Raw genomic sequence first — 21,137 nt, forward strand, 5'->3', positions numbered from 1 at the left:
ACTTAGCCTTTATCAACCTGCACCCATTTTAATATCAAGAAATCCAATTTCATTGCAGTATTCCAACGTCATCTCAGGCCAACAGAGAACAAGCCCGTAGAACTCTTCAGAGATGCTTGTGTTCTACCCCCTCTGGTGCATTTCTTAATGTCTTTGTGTAGGGAGCATTCCTCTAAATAATAGTCAGGGAGGTGAACAGGTTGTTCAGAACAGATTCATTCCAGCATTTCCCCCTCCCTGAATCTCTACAGTATACCAGAGATGTTGTGTATACGTTACCTTCAAAATCCATTCATTATTGGTCCATCCTTCAATTAGCCAATCTAACAAACTATTACCACCACTCCCCAAGTATCAAATCAACACATTAAATATCAAATTCCAGATCATTACCACTCATGACAATATATTTGCCCTAATCAATACTTACATTGTATCCTATGTGGTATGAAACTTTTATAAGCAGGCTTTATATTTCTCTAACTGAGTTATGTTAAGATCTAAGTTGTAGCCTGGAGGCAGCAAGGGGTGACGTGGGTGAATCCAGGAGAGAACTCTGATTCCCCAGGTCCAGTCACTGAGAAGCTTTTGTGCTGGGGAAGGCTGATTCCCTCAGAAGGGGTGGTTGCTTCCAATACTAAGGAGTTTCAGAGAGATTTGGAAGGTTGAATTTCTCATCAGTGCCCTTCCCTTACCATGAGAGACCACATAGGACAGAAGATTTAATTGGTGATTGAATTGTTTTTCCTTACAGTCAAGCCTTAATCTTGTCCTCAGTCATGTCTGCCCTGAAACTATACAATTTAAGAGACTCCTTCAAAGCTGCCATCAAGCCTCTCAAATTTTCCCTGTTTCTGAGTTTGGTATTCATTGCCCTCAATGTATCCTTTAACTTTTGTTTTATTTGAAGACTTCAGAGCAGTTAGCTAAAACTACAATCTTTAAAATCACTGTTATTGCCCCAGCCACTTGGTCTCCCAAGGCCTTGCATTCCACATGTCCTTCATCCCATGCCAACACTGGTAGTAACTGAATGATTATAATGTAACCACAAGCTGTGGCTTGCCAGTGTTCCATTTCCCACCAATAAGCACTACATAGACATGTGAGCAATTCAATCCCAAAATGCCATTTTTGTGTTTCTGTTTCATGGGACCTTGCAGTCTACCAGACAGGACATAGATGGTGCATTCTGTCTGGGACACTGTGGAAAGGTTACTAAAAAGACTCTTTACAATGATGTGGGTGGAGTTTTGAGAAAGTTACAAAAGTTGGTACAGTACCTGTTAGTTACAGAAGGAGCTATTATCACTCTTGGGTCTGAAGGGGCAAAGAAAGGGAATAGTTACTAGAACCAGAAGAGAGAGTTATATGAGAGGGCTATCCAAAAGGACTGTGGCCTTGAGTAGGGGGAAGCAGTCATTGTATTTTAGAGTCATTTGAAGTAACTTTTATCTGTGCCGTTATGTCACTAACTTGATATACTCTCAAGTTCATTTTTGTCATTGTTTTCAATTTACTCTTTTTAAAATTTAATATTCTTTCTAATTATGTGAAACATTTAACTGTTCCAAATTTAAAACTAAATAACAAAGTCAGCCACAGAAATCTTAATCCATTCTTTGTCCCTTTTACTCTACTACCCCCCCCACTCTCCATAGGTATATACTCTTGGTTTATTTTCCTATTGCTTTATTCTGAAAATATAAGCACATTCCCCCCTCCTTTTTTACCTTAAAGTACACCCTATAAACAGTTTTGTACCTTCTTTTCTCTGGAAGTTCCTTGAAATTGCTTTAATTTTCTAAATTAGATTTCATGATCATCTTCTGAGAGTGAGAATGGGAGTGTGGAATTTGTGGTATGAGAAGACAGAGAAACATTGGAATAATCAATTGTCTAAGAGAGTGGAGGAGAGAATTTCTAGGAAGATGTAATATGACTCTGAGGCTGCGTTAAAGACTCATTTGAAGTCTGTGGACATGAATTTAAAATGAGTTGCACAGGTGTAAGTTATTCCACAGTTAGCATAAAGAAAAAATTGAATTTGACTCAGTTTCGGCTCTGCTGAGAGGATTTCAAGGGAGTTGAGGATAAATGCAGTGTTGATTTTAACAAATCACTGGATTTAAGCTAGGTAAGAGGAAAATACATCTAATAGGAATGGGGATGGATAGTGAAAAGGTGGTAGGGTCAACAGATCTTAGATATTGGTGGGACTGTAGACTTGATGGGGGGAGGAAGCTGAAAAGATGAAAGTGTGGAATGTTTGAAATTGAGATTATAGAGGGGTCAGAGTTATTGTTAATAAAGGTACGTTCAGTAATATAAAAGCAGTGCCATTTGCATTAAATAGAAAATAACCATACTAATAATATAAATGAAATATAATATTATTAAATTCTAATTAGTTTCTGGTGCCTGCCAAAGGGAGTTTGAGATTTGCCTTCCCTTTATAAAAATAGATTCAAGATTTTAAACAGACTTATTACCAGCAAACTGAGGCTTTGTTCTTGCCATTGTAAGAAAATACTGAAAGATACTTGTAAATGGAATAACTCCTTACCAGACACAATATGTTTTTGTGCTATCCCCCCCTACCACCTAAAGCCATCTGTTGTACCAGTGACAGACATACCGCATTGAAAGCCTGCCCTACTCAGACAGTGGACATACTAACCTGTGGCCGACTGTGAAGCTTATGTGTGTCTCACATGCTCCTCCTTCTTACCTCCATATCCTCCACCAAAAGAAAAAATATTAAAGTGTTTACAACTCTAGTCACAGCCAGGCTCTCAATTTGACTATTTATGAATGAACTTCAAGGAACAGATTAATACATAAATATGACTGACATACCTTATGCATTTAGGAGATATGTACATTATCACCCATCCTTAAATGTATCAATAGAACAGTGCCTTGGCAGTGGCTAATTGCCAACATTATCCTTCTTCATATTTTCTAAATTGTGATTTTGTACGTATAAAATGTTCTAATATTTACTGACACTCCAACTGACCAGCTTACTTGAACATATTCATTCATCCCTAATATGGGAAATTTTCTATTTGCTATAAGTGTCTTTAGCCATTTTGCTAGTAAGCTAGCTTCAATAAGGATCTAATTCCTGAAAGAGGAATGTTTATAAGGAAAGGGAATAATGAATTTTCTTCTAGTTTTTTTCCTTAATCATACTTCATAAAATAATTACACGGTCCCAGATTATATAAGAAACACTTTGTGAGTTATTAAACCTATGAGAAGATCATTTACCAAGCAACGAAATTGGAGAATCTTAAACAATTACTTTTCTATATTTTCAGACAAACACAAAAATGCATATACACTCACACAGAATGAGACTTAGAGCAACAAGTTTTTGCCTGGCTCAGGTGAAATTATCAAGTTCTATAATCTTGCCTGAGGGAAAAACATTATTTTACTTCTTTAACAACCTTTATAAATAAGATAATATATACAGTAGTAAAGTTGATGTACTTTTTGACGTGGCAAACCAGTCACATCAAAATGCAAATCTGTGTCAAGAATATTTCTCTTACTGCAGAAGGGTCACTTTGAAAAAATACAAATTCTACATGCTTCTGCAGACTGATATTGGGGGACTTCAAACTCACCAGGGATTATAAGAATCAAAATGCCCAGCTCTAGAGTCAGACCTTTGCACACCCTGAAATGTCAGGAATGGCCAGCCTAATTTCTGCCATGCTTTTAGCAATGTGGGGCTGTGTTTTTAATTTAACAGGTAATTGTTTATCTTTTACCTGTCTTCTAGCATCCAGAATCTATGAAAATACAATTTTTTTTTTTCAAATTGTGGATACAGAAAAACAAAACAGAGGAAGGGAAAAAATGGTCTTTATTAAACTCACCCTTCTCTCTTTTTACTTCTTTTATTTAGGTCTTGTTTTTAATTGTGAGATACGATTTAAGTACAGAAAATTGCACAAAACTTAAAAGTGCAGCTCAATGAATTACCAGCAATGGAACACCAGTGTAATTGCCACCCAGGAAAAGATAGAACATTACTCATGACACAGCCCCCATTTCCCCACCTCAACCATTAGCCTATATCCCCAAAGGTAACCACTCATGAGATTATCAACACTACCATTCATGTTGCCTGTTTTAGAGCAATTATCATACAGTGTGCATTCTTTTACTCAAAAATTTCGTTTGTGAAATCCATTCATGGTGTTATATATAACTGAAATCTGTTCATTTTCATTGCTATATAATATCCCACTATATGAATACATATGTGTGTGTGTGTGTATATATATATATATATATATATATATATATATATATATATATATACCATACTTTATACACTCTATCCTCAAAGAGTGTTTAGGCTATTTCCAGTTTGAGGCTATTATGAATAATGTTGCTATGGAGATTCCTGTTCATGTCTCGGTGTACACATTTTCCTCTTTGACGTATGTACCTGAGTGGAATTGCTGAGTCTTAAGGTATGTGTATGGTAGTTTTCAGAGATGCTGCCAAATTGTTTGTCAAAGTGATTGAACCAATTTATAATCTCATCAACAGGTTACTAGGATTCTAGTCACTCTACACCCTTGCCAGCACTTGATATTGTATATTTCCTTATTTCAATTATTCTGTTGGCTATGTAGTGGTATTTCATTTTTCTTTTAGTTTGTGTACCCCTCATAACTAATGAGGTTGCCACGTTTTCACATATTTAATGGGCATTTGGTATCTTCTTTTGTGAAACCTCTTGCCCATTTTTCTACTTATTGTCTGTTTTATTGTTATTGATTTATAGAAGTTAATATACATTGATGAAATTTTTGTTAGATATGAGTATTGAAAATATGTTCTACTGTGGCTTGTCTTTACTTTCTTAATGGTGGGTTTTGAACTACAAAGTATTACCATAGTCAAAGTTATCAATCTTTTCTTTTTTTATCCTCATTTTGAGATAAATTTATTGAGATATATTTGACTGATAAAAATTGTACTAAGATTTGCAACTTGATGTTTTAATATTTGTATACACTGTTAAAAGATCACCATAATCAAGCTAAATAATTTGTCTATAACCTCTTCCTAATTATAGTATGTGTGTTGAGAAGATTTAATTCAAGATCTATCCTCTTAGCAAGTGTCAAGTATATGATACAGTTTTGCTAAGTATTGTCACCATGCTGTACATTAGGTCTCTAGAACTTATTCATAGTGCATAAATGAAACTTTGCACCCTTGGACCAACATCTCATTTCCCCTATACCTCCCACCCCAGCCCCTGACCACCACCATTCTATTCTCTGCTTCTATGAATTTGATTATTTTAGATTGCACTTGTAAGTGAAGTCATGCAGCATTTGTTTTTCTGTGGCTGTTTTATTTCACTCAACATAATTTTCTCATGGTACATCCATGTTGTCACATATGGCAGGATTTTCGTTTTTGTGGATGAATAATATTCTTGTGTGTGTGTGTGTTCTACTGTGGCTTGTCTTTAAATACATATCACATTTTATTTATCCATGCATCTACTGATGAACATTTAAGTTGTTTCCATATCTTGGCGGTTGTGAATAATGCTGCCGTGAACATGGGAGTGCAGTTCTCTCTTTGAGATGCATATTTCATTTCCTACAGATATATACTCAGAAGTGGAATTGCTGGTTCACATGGCAGTTCAATTTTAATTTTTTGAGGAACCTCCATAGGTTTTGCATAGTGGCTGCACAAATTTACGTTTGCATTGCAAAAGCATGCAAGGGTTCCCTTTTTTCCACATCCTCACCAAAGCATATTTTCTCTCACTCTCTTTTTTTTTTAAATAAAATCCATCTTAACAGGTGGAGGCAATATATCATAGTGGGTTTGATTTGCATTTCACTAATAATTAGTGATGTTGGATATATTTTCATGTGCTTGTGTGCCATCAGTATGTCTTCTTTGGAAAAAATATCTATTCAGATCCTCTGCCCATTTTTTTTTTTTATTTAAAATCTTTATTGGAGTATAATTGTTTTACAGTGTTATATTAGTTTCTGCTGTATAAAAAAGTATATCAGCTATATGTATACATATATCCTCTTATCCCCTCCCTCTTGCATCTCCCTCCCTCCCTCCCTATCCCACCCCTCTAGGTGGTCACAAAACACTAAGCTGATCTCCCTGTGCTATGTGGCTGCTTCCCACTAGCTATTTATTTTACACTGAGTGGTGTATATATGTCCATGCCACTCTCTCACTTCGTCCCAGCTTACCTTCCCCCTCCCCGTGTCCTCAAGTCCATTCTCTATGTCTGCATCTTTATTCCTGTCCTGCCCCTAGGTTCATCAGAACCATTTTTTTTTTTTTTAGATTCCATATATATGTGTTAGCATACAGTATTTGTTTTTCTCTTTCTGACTTACTTCACCCTGTATGACAGACTCTAGGCCCATCCACCTCACTACAAATAACTCAATTTTGTTTCTTTTTATGGCTGAGTAATATTCCATTGTATATATGTGCCACATCTTTATCCATTCACCTGTCGATGGACACTTAGGTTGCTTCCATGTCCTGGCTACTGTAAATAGAGCTGCAGTGAACATTGTGGTACATGACTCTCTTTGAACTATGGTTTTCTCAGGGTACATGCCCAGTAGTGGGATTGCTGGGTCGTATGGTAGTTCTATTTTTAGTTTTTTAAGGAACCTCCATACTGTTCTCCATAGTGGCTGTATCAATTTACATTCCCACCAACAGTGCAAGAGGGTTCCCGTTTCTCCACACCCTTTCCAGCATTTATTGTGTGTAGATTTTTTGATGGTGGCCATTCTGACCGGTGTGAGGTGATACCTCATTGTAGTTTTGATTTGCATTTCTCTAATGATTAGTGATGTTGAGCATCCTTTCATATGTTTCTTGGCAATCTGCATATCTCCTTTGGAGAAATGTCTATTTAGGTCTTCTGCCAATTTTTGGATTGGGTTGTTTGGTGTTTTGATATTGAGCTGCATGAGCTGCTTATATATTTTGGAGATTAATCCTTTGTCAGTTGCTTCATTTGCAAATATTTTCTCCCATTCTGAGGGCTGTCTTTTCATTGTGTTTATGGTTTCCTTTCCTGTGCAAAAGCTTTTTAAGTTTCATTAGGTCCCATTTGTTTATTTTTGTTTTTATTTCCATTTCTCTAGGAGGTAGGTCAAAAAGGAGCTTGCTGTGATTTATGTCATGCAGTGTTTGTTCTGTCTAGGTTTTCCTCTAAGAGTTTTATAGTGTTTGACCTTACATTTAGGTCTTTAATCCATTTTAAGTTTATTTTTGTGTATGGTGTGGGGGAGTGTTCTAATATCATTCTTTTACATGTAGCTGTCCAGTTTTCCCAGCACCACTTATTGAAGAGGCTGTCTTTTCTCCATTGTATATTCCTGCCTCCTTTATCAAAGATAAGGTTACCACATGTGCATGGGTTTATCTCTGGGCTTTCTATCCTGTTCCATGGATCTATATTTCTGTTTTTTTGCCAGTACCATACTGTCTTGGTTACTGTAGCTTTGTAGTATAGTCTGAATCCAGGAGCCTGATTCCTCCAGCTCCATTTTTCTTTCTCAAGATTGCTTTGGCTATTCAGGGTCTTTTGTGTTTCCATACAAATTGTGAAATTTTTTGTTCTAGTTCTGTGAAAAATGCCTTTGGTAGTTTGAAAGGGATTGCATTGAATCTGTAGATTGCTTTGGGTAGTATAGTCATTTTCACAATGTTGATTCTTCCAATCCAAGAAATGGTATATCTCTCCATCTGTTTGTATCATCTTTAATTTCTTTCCTCAGTGTCTTATAGTTTTCTGCATACAGGTCTTTTGTCTCCTTAGGTAGGTTTATTCCTAGGTATTTTATTCTTTTTGTTGCAGTGGTAAATGGGAGTGTTTCCTTAATTTCTCTTTCAGATTTTTCATCATTAGTGTTTAGGGATGCAAGAGATTTCTGTGCATTAATTTTGTATCCTGCTACTTTACCAAATTCATTGATTACCTCTAGTAGTTTTCTGATAGAGTCTTTAGGATTCTCTATGTATATTATCATATCATCTGCAAACAGTGACAGCTTTTCTTCTTCATTTCTGATTTGGATTCCTTTTATTTCTTTTTCTTCTCTGATTGCTGTGGCTAAAACTTGCAAAACTATGTTGAATAATAGTGGTGAGAGTGGGCATCCGTGTCTTGTTCCTGATTTTAGAGGAAATGGTTTCAGTTTTCACCATTGAGAAAGATGTTGGCTGTGGGTTTGTCATATATGGCCTTTATTATGTTGAGGTAAGTTCCCTCTATGCCTACTTTCTGAAGAGTTTTTATCATAAAGGGGTGTTGAATTTTGTCAAAAGCTTCTCTGCATCTATTGAGATGATCATATGGTTTTTATCCTTCACTTTGTTAATATGGTGTATCACATTGATTGGTTTGTGTATATTGAAGAATCCTTGCATTCCTGGGATAAATCCCACTTGATCGTGGTGTATGATCCTTTTAATGTGTTGTTGGATTCTGTTTGCTAGTATTTTGTTGAGGATTTTTGCATCAACATTCATCAGTGGTATTGGTCTGTAGTTGTCTTTTTTTGTGACATCTTTTCTGGTTTTGGCATCAGGGTGATGGTGGCCTCGCAGAATGAGTTTTGGAGTGTTCCTCACTCTGCTATGTTTTGGAAGAGTTTGAGAAGGATAGGTGTTAGCTCTTCTCTAAATGTTTGGTAGAATTTGCCTGTGACGCCATCTGGTCCTGGGGTTTTGTTTGTTGGAAGATTTTTTTTTTTTTTTAATTTTTATTTATTTATTTATTTATTTATGGCTGTGTTGGGTCTTCATTTCTGTGCGAGGGCTTTCTCTAGTTGTGGCAAGCGGGGGCCACTCTTCATCGTGGTGTGCGGGCCTCTCACTATTGTGGTCTCTCTTGTTGCGGAGCACAGGCTCCAAACGCGCAGGCTCAGTAATTGTGGCTCACGGGCCCAGCTGCTCCGCAGCATGTGGGATCTTCCCAGACCAGGGCTCGAACCCGTGTCCCCTGCATTGGCAGGCAGATTCTCAACCACTGCGCCACCAGGGAAGCCCTGTTGGAAGATTTTTAATTACAGTTTCAATTTCAGTGCTTGTGATTGGTCTGTTCATATTTTCTATTTCTTCCTGGTTCAGTCTCGGAAGGTTGTGTTTTTCTAAGAATTTGTCCATTTCTTCCAGCTTTTCCATTTTATTGGCGTATAGTTGCTTTTAGTAATCCGTGATGATCCTTTGTATTTCTGAAGGGTCAGTTGTTACTTCTCCTTTTACATGTCTAATCCTGTTGATCTTAGTCTTCTCCCTTTTTTTCTTGATGAGTCTGGCTAATGGTTTATCAATTTTGTTTATCTTCTCAAAGAACCAGCTTTTCGTTTTATTGATCTTTGCTACTGTTTCCTTCATTTCTTTTTCTTTTGTTGCTGATCTGATCTTTATGATTTCTTCCCTTCTGCTAACGTTGTGGTTTTTTTGTTCTTCCTTCTCTAAGTGCTTTAGGTGTAAGGTTATGTTGTTTATTTGAGATGTTTCTTGTTTCTTGAGGTAGGATTGTATTGCTATAAACTTCCTCTTAGAACTGCTTTTGCTGCATCACATAGGTTTTCAGTTGTCCTTTTTTCATTGTCATTTGTTTCTAGGTATTTTTTTTATTTCCTCTTTGATTTCTTCAGTGATCTCTTGGTTATTTAGTAGTGTATTGTTTAGCCTCCATGTGTTTATATTTTTTACAGTTTTCTTCCCATAATTGATATCTAGTCTCATACTGTTGTGGTCAGAAAAGATACTTGATACAATTTCAATTTTCTTAAATTTACCAGGGCTTGATTTCTGACCCAAGATATGATCTATCCCGGAGAATGTTCCATGAGCACTTGAGAAGAAAGTGTATTCTGTTGTTTTTGGATGGAATGTCTTATAAATATCAATTAAGTCCATCTTGTTTAATGTGTCATTTAAATATTGGGTTTCATTCTTTATTTTCATTTTGGATGATCTGTCCATTGGTGAAAGTGGGGTGTTCAGGTCCCCTACTATTATTTTGTTACTGTCAATTTCCCCTTTAATGGCTGTTAGCATTTGCCTTATGTATTGAGGTGCTCCTATGTTGGGTGCATAAATATTTACAATTGTTATATCTTCTTGGATTGATCCCTTGATTATTATGTACTATCCTTCTTTGTCTCTTGGAATAGTCTATATTTTAAAGTCTAATTTGTCTCATATGAGAATTGCTACCCCAGCTTTCTTTTGATTTCCATTGTCATGGAATATCTTTTTCCATCCCCTCACTTTCAGTCTGTATGTGTCCCTAGGTCTGAAGTGGACCTCTTGTAGACAGCATATATATGGGTCTTGTTTTTGTGTCCATTCAGCCAGTCTATGTCTTTTGGTTGGAGCATGTAATCCATTTACATTTTAGGCAATTATCAATATGTATGTTCCCCTTACCATTTTCTTAATTGTTTTGGGTTTGTTTTTGTAGGTCTTTTCCCTCTCTTGTGTTTCCTGACTAGAGAAGTTTCTTTAGCATTTGTTGTAAAGCTGGTTTAGTGGTGTTGAATTCTCTTAACTTTTGCTTGTCTGTAAAGATTTTAATTTCTCAGTCGAATCTGAATGAGATCCTTGCTGGGTAGAGTAACCTTGGTTGTAGGTTTTTCCCTTTCATCAGTTTAAATATGTCCTGCCACTCCCTTCTGGCTTGCAGAGTTTCTGCTGAAAGGTCAGGTGTTAACCTTATAGGGATTCCCTTGTATATTATTTGTTATTTTTCTCTTGCTGATTTAATATTTTTTCTTTGTATTTAATTTTTGATAGTTTGATTAATATGTGTCTTCCCGTGTTTCTCTTGCATTTATCCTGTATGGGTCTCTCTGCGCTTCCTGGACTTGATTGACTATTTCCTTTCCCATATTAGGGAAATTTTCAACTATAATCTCTTCAAATATTTTCTCAGTCCCTTTCTTTTTCTCTTCTGGGACCCCTATAATTCAAATGTTGGTGTGTTTGATGTTGTCCCTGGGGTCTCTGAGACTGTCCTCAATTCTTTTCATTCTTTTTTCTTTATTCCACTCTGCAGTAGTTATTTCCACTATTTTATCTTCCAGGGCACTTATCCGTTCTTCTGCCTCAGTTATTCTGCTATTGATTTCTTCTAGCAAATTTTGAATTTCATTTATTTTGCTGCTCATCATTGTTTGTTTGCTCTTTCATTCTTCTAGGTCCTTGTTAAACGTTTCCTATATTTTCTCCATTCTATTTCCAAGATTTTGTATCATCTTTACTATCATTACTCTGAATTCTTTTTCAAGTAGACTGACTATTTCCTCTTCATTTTTTTGGTCTGGTGGGTTTTTACCTTGCTCCTTCATCTGCTGCGTATTTCTCTGTCTTCTCAATTCGCTTAACTTACTGTGTTTGGAGTCTCCTTTTTGCAGGCTGTAGGTTCATAGTTCCCATAGTTTTTAGTGTCTGCCCCCAGTACCTAAGGTTGGTTCAGTGGCTTGTGTAAGCTTCCTGCTGGAGGGGACTGGTGCCTGTGTTCTGGTGGGTGGGGCTGGATCTTGTCTTTCTGGTGGGCAGACCACGTTTGGTGGTTTGTTTTGGGGTGTCTGTGATTTTAGACAGCCTCTCTGCTAATGGGTGGGGTTGTGTTCCAGTCTTACTATTTTGGAATGGTGTGTCCAGCACTGGAGCTTGCTGGCTGTTGGGTGGAACTGGGTCTTAACGTTGAGATGGAGGTCTCTGTGAGAGTTCTCGCCAATTGATATTACTTGGAGCCAGGAGGTCTCTGGTGGTCCAATGTCCTGAACTCGGCTCTGCCACCTCAGGTGCTCAGGCCTGACACCTCGCTGGAGCCCCAAGAGCCTGTCAGCCACGTGGCAGATTGCCAGTTTATATGAAAGGCTATAACTCAGGAATGAACAGAAAGAAGTGATTTATAGGATAAGATGTGGGGAGAGAACATGGTGTTTCCATGCCATCTCCAGGTGCAACACTCTCCCAGCATCTCCATGTTCCCCAAGCCAGAAGTTCTCTCCTCTGCCCATTTTTTTAATCACATTGTTTGGTTTATTTTTTGTTGAGTTATCTGAGTCTCTATATATTTTGGATACTAACCCCATATCAGATGTGTGATTTCTAAATGTCTTCTCCCATTCAATAGGTTGCCCTTTCATTTTGATGATAGCTTCCTTCACTGTGCAGAAGCTTTTTAGTTTGCTGTAGGCTCATTTTTTAATTTTTGCTTTTGTTTTCCTTGCCTTTGGAATCAGATCCACAAAAACACCTCTAAGGCTGATGTCAATGAGGCTACAGCTTATGTTTTCTTCTATGAATTTCATGGTTGCAGGTCTTACACTCAAGTTTTTAATCCATTTTGAGTTAATTTTTGTGTATGGTGTATGATAGTGGTCTGGTTGTATCATACAAGGAAAAAACTTATAGTAAGTATACAAAAGAAAATGAGAAAGGAATCTAACACAACACTAAAGGAAACCATGAAAATCCAAGGGAAGAGAGAAAAAGAAGAAATAGAGAGGAACTACGAAAACAGCCAGAAAACAATTAACAGAATGGCAATAAGAACATACCTATCAATAGTTACTGTAAATGTAAAGGGACTAAATTTGCCAAACAAAAGACTTAGAGTGACATGGATAAAAAACAAGACCCATTTATTTGCTGCCTACAAGGGACTCACTTCAGTTACAAATCACATAGAACTGTACATAAGATCCTCCTCTTTTATCCTTCTAATATCTGAAACATCTGTAACAATATGCCCTTTTAACTCCTATTATTTTATTTTTTTGTGCCTTTACTTGTTTTCTTGATCAGTCTCAAGAGCTTTTTATAGGTATTTTCAAAGGACCAAACTTCTGTTGGATCAACATTCTCTATTTTATTTTTTATCTAGTTTACTAATTTTTGCTCTTATATTTATTATGTCCCTCCTTCTATGTTCTTTGGGTTTAACTTGCCAGGTTTTTTTTAACTTCTTGAAATTGATGAATAGCTCATTGATTTTCAGACTTCTTATATAAGTTATGAATTTCCCTTTAAACACAAATTTAGCTACATCCTATCAGCTATCAAAACTTGTGAAATTTTGATATAGAGTATTTTTATTTTCATCAACTTAAAAATACCTTTTATTTCTCTTGTGATTTTTCTTTGACCCATGGCCCTAATAGAATTGTAATTGTTGATTTCCAAGCATATGACGATTTTCTGGTTTTCTTAGTCCCACCCCCATTTGGCAAGGCCTGGGCCTTAATTTTTATAGCCACCTGACTTTGAAGGCTTTCAAAAGATTGCTCAACATCTCAGTTTCTTATCTTCCTATTGTTAAATTGGCATTTATCCCTCAGGAAAAAGCAGTCCTAAATACCAGTCACATTTCTGAGTTATCTTCTTCAGGATCTTGATCTAGTTTCTCACTGCTCCTTTAGCTCTCAAATGCATTATATGTTCATTTTTTCTAGTTGCCATCAGTGGGAGGATTGTCTTGAATTACCAGAATTAGAAGTCAAGATTCCCTTTACTTTTAATATTTGATTTCTAAGTTCAGATATCAAATAAAATGTCATTTTATTTGGACTCCACAAGAATATTTGAATTTCCCAAGTTTCAGGCTTTATGCCACAGGTGAAGAAAGCTCAACAAGTGTTCTTTCTTATGGGTGATAACAACTCTAACCAAGGGTAAAGACTTCATGGACACAAACCTTCAATTAGCCTTTTCAGTCATGAATTTACTGTTCTACTTTTGTTATATTTATTAACATCTTTCAGTCTTTAGCTATCATCTAGTTCATATTTTTTTTTTCAATTAATCATTTTGTCTAGGAAGTCCCCATTTGGTTTAAAAATGAATATTTTATTGTGCTTTCATCTTTTAAAAGCTGAGTGAATATCTCCTTTGCTTTGAAGAAGAAAATATCCAAAATGCATTATAATTGCTTTTGAAAAAATGCATTCCAGATATCAGAGGTTAGCCTATTCTGAGGATATTACATCAGGAAAATAGCTCAGGTCATACCCAAAGGGTATGTTTGTACTACACTGAAAGTTCAGAAATATTGCATAGTGAGAATTAGTGGTTGGCATAAAAATCTGCCTGATATGATAATTAATTGAATCCTGTTAAGCCATTCACATATTGATGTACCTAGGCAAATGTAGTATTATATATCTCTTTAATTTATTTTTACTCTTAGCATAAACCTAATTTATTTTAAAAGGATTATTAACTCCATACAAAACATATATTCATTTAACAAATATTTACCCACCTAAAAGGGGGCAGGAACTGTTTCTATGTTAGAAACTATACAATAAGGAAGAGAAAAAAACAAAAATATATAAAATATATGATAAATTATGATTTTTAAAAAATACAGTGACTGAAAGAATGAGGTCGTGGGAAATTATTTTAGATAGAATGACAATATGTATTTGTGAGGAAGTATCATCTGAGGAGAAACTTAAATAAATTAAAAGGAAGGTCATTTTTAAATTAAAGAGCAGAGAATTCCAGGCATAAAAATTGCAAGTACAAAGACCCTAGGACAGAAATCAGCGTAACTCCATGCAAGAAATTGCAAGAAGGCCGTTGAGAGGGTGGAAAAATGTAAGTCAGGAAATTGACATGAGATCAGTTCATGTAGGACCTGATAAGCCTTGGTAGAGATTTGGGGTTGCTTTTTTTTTTCTCTGAGAGTGACAGGAATCCACTGGAAGTTTGGATCAGAGGAATATCACGATTTCATTTTCATTTTTAAAGAGCACCATGGAGATAGACTTAGGAGTGGTAGTGCAAAGAATGTAAACAAGTAAACCATTTAAGTGGTTTAGTAGTACAGTCAAAAGAAGATGTGACAGCACTGGAAGTGAGGAGATGAGGTAGGATTTGGTATGTGGTTTGAAGATAAAGGTGACAGGACTTGCTACCAGATAGGATGTTGCAAAGTTTCTAAGTATTTGGTCTGAGAAATAGAGTGAAGAGTGGTGCTATTCCCTGAAATAGTGTGGACTGGGGTGTTAATTCAAGAGTGAAAATAAAGCGTTCTGATTCAGATGTGATAAATTTCAGATGCCCATTAAATTCCAAGTGGAAATTATGTAGGCATTTATCTGTAGCTCTCTAGAGAGAGTAAAGCTTGAAATATAAATCTGAGAGTCATCAAAGTATACTGTAGATAATATTCAATGTCAGGGGACTTGAGATTAGCTGCGGTTGGAATGCAGACAGAACAGAAACAGTTTAAAGACTGAGCCCAAGGACACACCAACATTTAGAAGATGGAGAAGAAGATTCTACAATAAGATTATAAAAGAGTGGTGAGTCAATTAGGAGTAGATCAAAACACATGTGATGATGCTGAAACCAATAGAAATATGTATTCTCCCAAGATTATTAATAACCTATGATTCTAGGGAATTTAACAAAAATAATCTTTTAATATTATTTATTAAACTAGAAATCTGAAAATTTATGTTAAATATAAGCATAATAGTATTAATATCTCTTAACTAGTAAATAGTCAAGCCCTTGGATATAAAGTGTATATCTGAGGTTGTAATAAGAGGGTAATTCTAGGGTTGAAGAACAAGGTGGAAGAAATATCATTTAAACATGTTATACTAAATATTTATCATGCTTCTATTTGACTGAGTCTCACATAGTCTCATAAACCAGATTCAAATATGAAGTGATGAACATAAGCAAAATACAGAGATCCATGCTGATGTTACGTGAAAGATTTCTCATTACTTAAAATTTACCTTGCTCTTGAATGTGTATGACTTCAGAGTCTCAATAAATACTTGTTGATGTTCTTTTATTCTCTTTGCTTCTTTCCACAGGTGGGGAAGTCCCATACACAACTCTGGCTACCCGAATGATGATGGGGGCTTGGTGGCTATTTGCTTTGATTGTCATCTCATCTTACACAGCAAACCTTGCTGCTTTCCTCACTATCACCCGCATTGAAAGCTCCATCCAGTAAGTAGACAAAGATTCCGCTTGATACAAAGCATGAGAAATGACAGGCGTGGCCAAAGCTATGTGATGTCTGTTAATAAATTTACAACTTCCTTTTGAGTAAAGGCTTAATTTTGTGATGTGCAGACATCACAACATAGTCCAACTCCTGAAAGTACAGTTTTGGTAGAGCATTCTTTATACAATAGAATTCTGGGTATAATTTGGACATTGCTTCCCACATTCTCCTGGAAGGATAACACATATTCAGAATTTTAACCTCTGTAAAATATGACTGTGGGCAATATTATTAAAAAGAAGGAAAAGGATACATACTAAAATATATATATTTCAAGGTTGAGATGCTCAGTCTTTGCTTTGAGTCTGTCCCATTATGCACTGTCTGAGTAAATAGGTAGACACTGGATGATTGATAGATAGATGATAGGTAGGGAGAGGGAGAGAGAGAGAGAGAATGAGAATAGCTATCAAGAGGTAAAACTACATTCTGTCTCTTCATTGCCTTATAGCTAACGTGAGTATTATTGCTGCTGTTTTTCCAGCTGCAGTGGTGGTAAATTGTCATTAACTATAGTGTACTTTTGAATCCTGAAAGCTACCTAAGTCAGTGCTTCATTTCACAAATGACTTTCCCATGAGCCCTGAGACTCCAAAGGCCTTTGATTTACCATGGCCAATTTTTCTTTATGTGGTTTCATGCCATAAGGTCAGCTCAGTGCCACAGTACAGCTTCTGCCTTATTAGAACGTAGTGTTCTGTATATTGTTGTAAGAAAAAATTTTCTGAAAATTTTATTAATCCAAAATCAAGGTAGTTTGAACTTTCGTAAAGTTAAAAAACATTTATTTCTCAACAAAGTTGACAGTTCAAGATTAGAATAATTAACTTTGTCAAGGAATTAATTAGGGATTTACTTCATCCTTAAGAGAAAACATGAATTCTTCTTGCCTTTAAAATAGTATGTAAATGAATTCCATTAGTAGTTGCAAAATTATTATAGCACAATACTAAAAATAAAATCAAGAATTAATGATCTAAAAAGAAATAGGGTATTTTCTTCAACTGCTTGTGTATATAAATTGAAACCCCAAAATTCAGCTACTAATAGTCAATTATTTCATCCATTTATGAAAATGATGTTCCCAACTTCTCTCATCAAATCATAGTCTTCAAGTTGTTTTCCCAGTTATTTCTTTGGTGCAGAACCTTCGTATCCTTTTAACTTACTACCCTTGTAGCCAGTTCTACGTGTGGCATAAGTTTTAAGTGATCCAGAGTGAAGCTCATGGAAAATTTAAACTGATAACCCCATCAGAGTCTTATTTTAAGCAATAATGAAAATGATTACAACGTCCCAGCCCAAGAAATCAATGAATTAGTAAAATTGTGCAAATAACAATTAACATTTATTGAGCACTCACAAGATGCCAAACTTTGTACTAGATGTTTGACATGCATTGGCTCATTTAATACTTACAACCATCTTCTGGAATGCATACTACTTATTAATAACCCATTTTACAACTGAAGTTGAAAAAATAAGTAACTTGCTTCAAATCATGCAGCTAATAAGTGATTGATTAAAGACCAGACCTTAAATCTGTCTCATTCCTGAATCTATGTTCTAACTATGCCACACTAGTCCCCATTCCACACCCTTGTACATTTGTATGGCCAGTTGCTTTTTAGGGAACTTTATAAAGGATGTCATAGCCTTATTCATTGCTAAGTATAGTGATGTAAAGGATGACATTATTCAAATCCTCAATTTGTCTGAGGAAATAAAGTATCAAAAGTTAGGAGATTTTTGTGTTGGGTCGATTCTGTAGGCATATATCCCAACATGAGCTAATTAGATCTGTAATTGATACCTGCCATTCAGGGTAAGATTGCTTGCCAGACCAGTCAATGGAAATCACATTAAGAGAAATAGTTTTAAAAAATTAAAATGGAGTATTTTAATCTCACTAATATACTTCTTGTCAACTTTGTTTAACATGTTATATTTTAAGAGTACTTAAAGTACATAGGTTTTTACTATGTAGCTCAAAAGTGACTTTGAAACATTTTAAATTAAATGAATGAAGAACATTTTAAATAACTGATTTTATGCAACATATGACAACAATAATCATAAATAATAAAAATTATGGATATTCACTGAGAATTTATTATGAATTTATTAAGTGTATATATATATATATATATATATATATATATATATATATATAATCTCCCTTTTAGTACTCAAAATTACCCTAATAATACAGCTACTACTATTATTCCTACTTTGTAGATCAAGAAACAGAAATTTGGAAGTTAAATGCTCACTAGCACACAGTGAATAGTGTCAGAGCTGGAAATCTAACCTACATCAATCCAATACCAATTCATGACTTTACCTACTGAATTTTTTCTTTACCTTACAATTTGTTTCTTGCTGGTTCTTAAAATTTGTTTGCTTGAACCTCTCTGTCACTGAGGTTGCAGGCCTCATGGTGTGTGTATATCTGAGCTATTTAGTCATTACAACTTTGCCAGCATTCGTTAGTATCTAGACTTTCATGCAACAGCAGTGGGAGCAAAAACCTCTATCAAATTTTTACACCCATAGGATTTTCTAAAGTAAAGTCTAATGGAAAAAGATCCTAATTGCACATGATGTTTCCCTCAGGTGTAGTTTCCCACAATCCAAAATAACTGAACATTTATTTTTTTAACAAATTATTTCTTTCTAATGCCAACTCATATTATTAAAAGTCAACATTTGGTATAATGAATCTCCCCTTCCTTCTAATCTTTTCACTAGTTTAATTATGAAAGGGGAAAATCAGAGCCAAATAAGTTAAAAGAGATCTGATTCTCTCCCCAAACTTAAAGATCGCTTCTAATTTCATGCTTCAGCTGTGTTGGTAAACAAAATTGTAATGTTTCTTGGAAACATTCAAAGTTCCATTTATAACTAATGTCAAACTTTCTTGGAAAATTCTAAGTCTAATTTTTCTTAGAAAAGCAAAAACTTTTTTCACAAAACCATCCACTGTCATGCTTCTTAGTCATTCACATTCATGAGATTTGCTCATCGTTAAATGAAGCCGTGCTCATCAGGGTACTTTTTCCCAGCCCAATTGCTGTTCCATTAACAAACATATACCATCCACATCTTTATTCCCAAAATTCAAAGTCACTTCTCCACACCAGGAGAGGCAGAGGTGGCTAGAGGAATGTCAGTGAGAGAGAGAGAGGAAAGCTACTTTTAAACAGGTGGTTGACCTGGTGCTTGATAGGAGAAATCCAATAGATTTATTCTTAGGAAGCTAAATACCTTTTATAAAATTTACCCCTTTTTCAAAATTAGATATTTATTGTCATCTAGCCTTCCAGTTGGCCCTTGCCATTAATAAAAATGTTGAAAGTGAATTTTCCCTGGAGAATATAACTCGCAAATTAATTTCATATCCCTCCAACGATGGGGCAGCCCAACATAACTATGTTCTGCTGCTGTATATGATGTAATATGACAGATTGCAACACAGTTGAGGATGGCTATTGATGTATACAGTTCAGTTTCTAAAAAGAAATTTATATGCAATTTCTATAAAACTCTAATGACATCTGGGCTTTTTCATTGTCACTAAAAGAGTAACAACAAGTACCTAAATTGTTTTCAAATACTTAAAAAATGGAACATACTTTTTTCTGTTGGTAACCAGGCTAAAAGTGGCAATGGTGAAATGGAGCATGTGAAGCTATTAAGGTATTTTCGAGTAAATACTGGGTAATAATATCATCAACATTAACTGTAATAGTCTTTATTGTGATGCAATTTTCAAAAACCTACTTATTTCACATATAAAAGTGAAAATAGCTATGGGGGAAATCATAGTTTTATGGTCATAGTCATTAATAACTTTAGAGCCAGATTGGTGTATGGTGATAAAACTTGAGGTCTTTCATTTCCTGGGGCTAAAAGTAAGCTTGGGTCTATTCAAAGGGATCCCAACATCGCACCATATTTTTATGTTTAATGCATTCATTTTTCATAACACGACGTTGCACTAAACAAGATATTGAGTTAATACAGCCAGTGAATCAAACTAATTTGGGATAAATTTCTTCCCAAGCATATGCAAAAAGAGATTCCTAAATATGCTACTCACTGGAGGAGACCATACCAATAACAGGATTCTTGTATTCATATTTGTCTACATTTAGAAAAAGAAAAAATTATTGGGCAACTGTTTTTCTCAGTTCCACACAGTGAGTATCACTGGCTTCGAAATTTGTCTGTCTCCCAGCCTAGGGAAACAGAGAATGGTAGCAGGTGCTCTCTAATGAAATGATTTATTCCTTTCCTTTGCCCCCATGGAACTATGTAACTATCTTTGGTACGTTACTATTACCAAGATCATTATAATCATGCTCTCGGAAATGGAGGTATTCCTAAGTATAAAAACTCCTAAATAAATATATTAGTTTCATTCAATTAGTTCAACTAATTATGTATCTATATACAGTTGACCCTTAAACAATATGGGGTTTAAGGGCACCAACTCCCACACAATCATAAATCCATGTATAGCTCTTTTTCTTTCAGTTTCATTGAGATATAATTGACATACAGTACTGTATAAATTTCAGGTGTATGACAAAATGATTTGACTTACATGCATCATGAGAGGATTACCACAGTAAATCCAGTGAACATTCATCATATCATAGACACAAAATAGAAGAAATAGAAAAATTATTTTTCCTTGTGATGAGAACTCTTAGGATTTATTCTTTTAACATTTTTCAGGTATAACATACAGCAGTGTTAATAATATTTATCATATTGTGAATTACATCCCTAGTACTTATTTACCTTATGACTAGAAGTTTGTACCTTTTGACTAACTTCATGCAATTCCCCCTCTCCCCGCACCCCACTCTGGTAACCACAAATCTGATCTCTTTTTCTCTGAGTCTCTTTCTTGGCTACTGTAAATGATGCTTCAGTGAACATAGGGGTGTGTAATCTTTTCAATTCAAAAGAACATAATCTTTTCAAATTAGTATTTTCACTTTATTTGGATAAATACCCAGGAGTG

At 35.4% G+C, this 21,137-nt stretch overlaps 1 protein-coding gene across 2 annotated transcripts in view; it reads left to right on the plus strand.

The window, feature by feature from the left end:
- GRID2 (glutamate ionotropic receptor delta type subunit 2) overlaps positions 1-21,137 on the plus strand; it is a 1,428,522-nt gene that overhangs the window by 1,130,286 nt on the left and 277,099 nt on the right. For both annotated transcript variants that reach the window (XM_057547452.1, XM_007184090.2), the window contains exon 12: positions 15,906-16,044. In XM_057547452.1, the coding sequence (XP_057403435.1) occupies positions 15,906-16,044 (139 nt within the window). The remainder of the gene's footprint in view (positions 1-15,905; positions 16,045-21,137) is intronic.

Source organism: Balaenoptera acutorostrata, chromosome 5 (assembly GCF_949987535.1).
Source record: "Balaenoptera acutorostrata chromosome 5, mBalAcu1.1, whole genome shotgun sequence".
Taxonomy (NCBI): Eukaryota; Metazoa; Chordata; class Mammalia; order Artiodactyla; family Balaenopteridae; genus Balaenoptera; species Balaenoptera acutorostrata.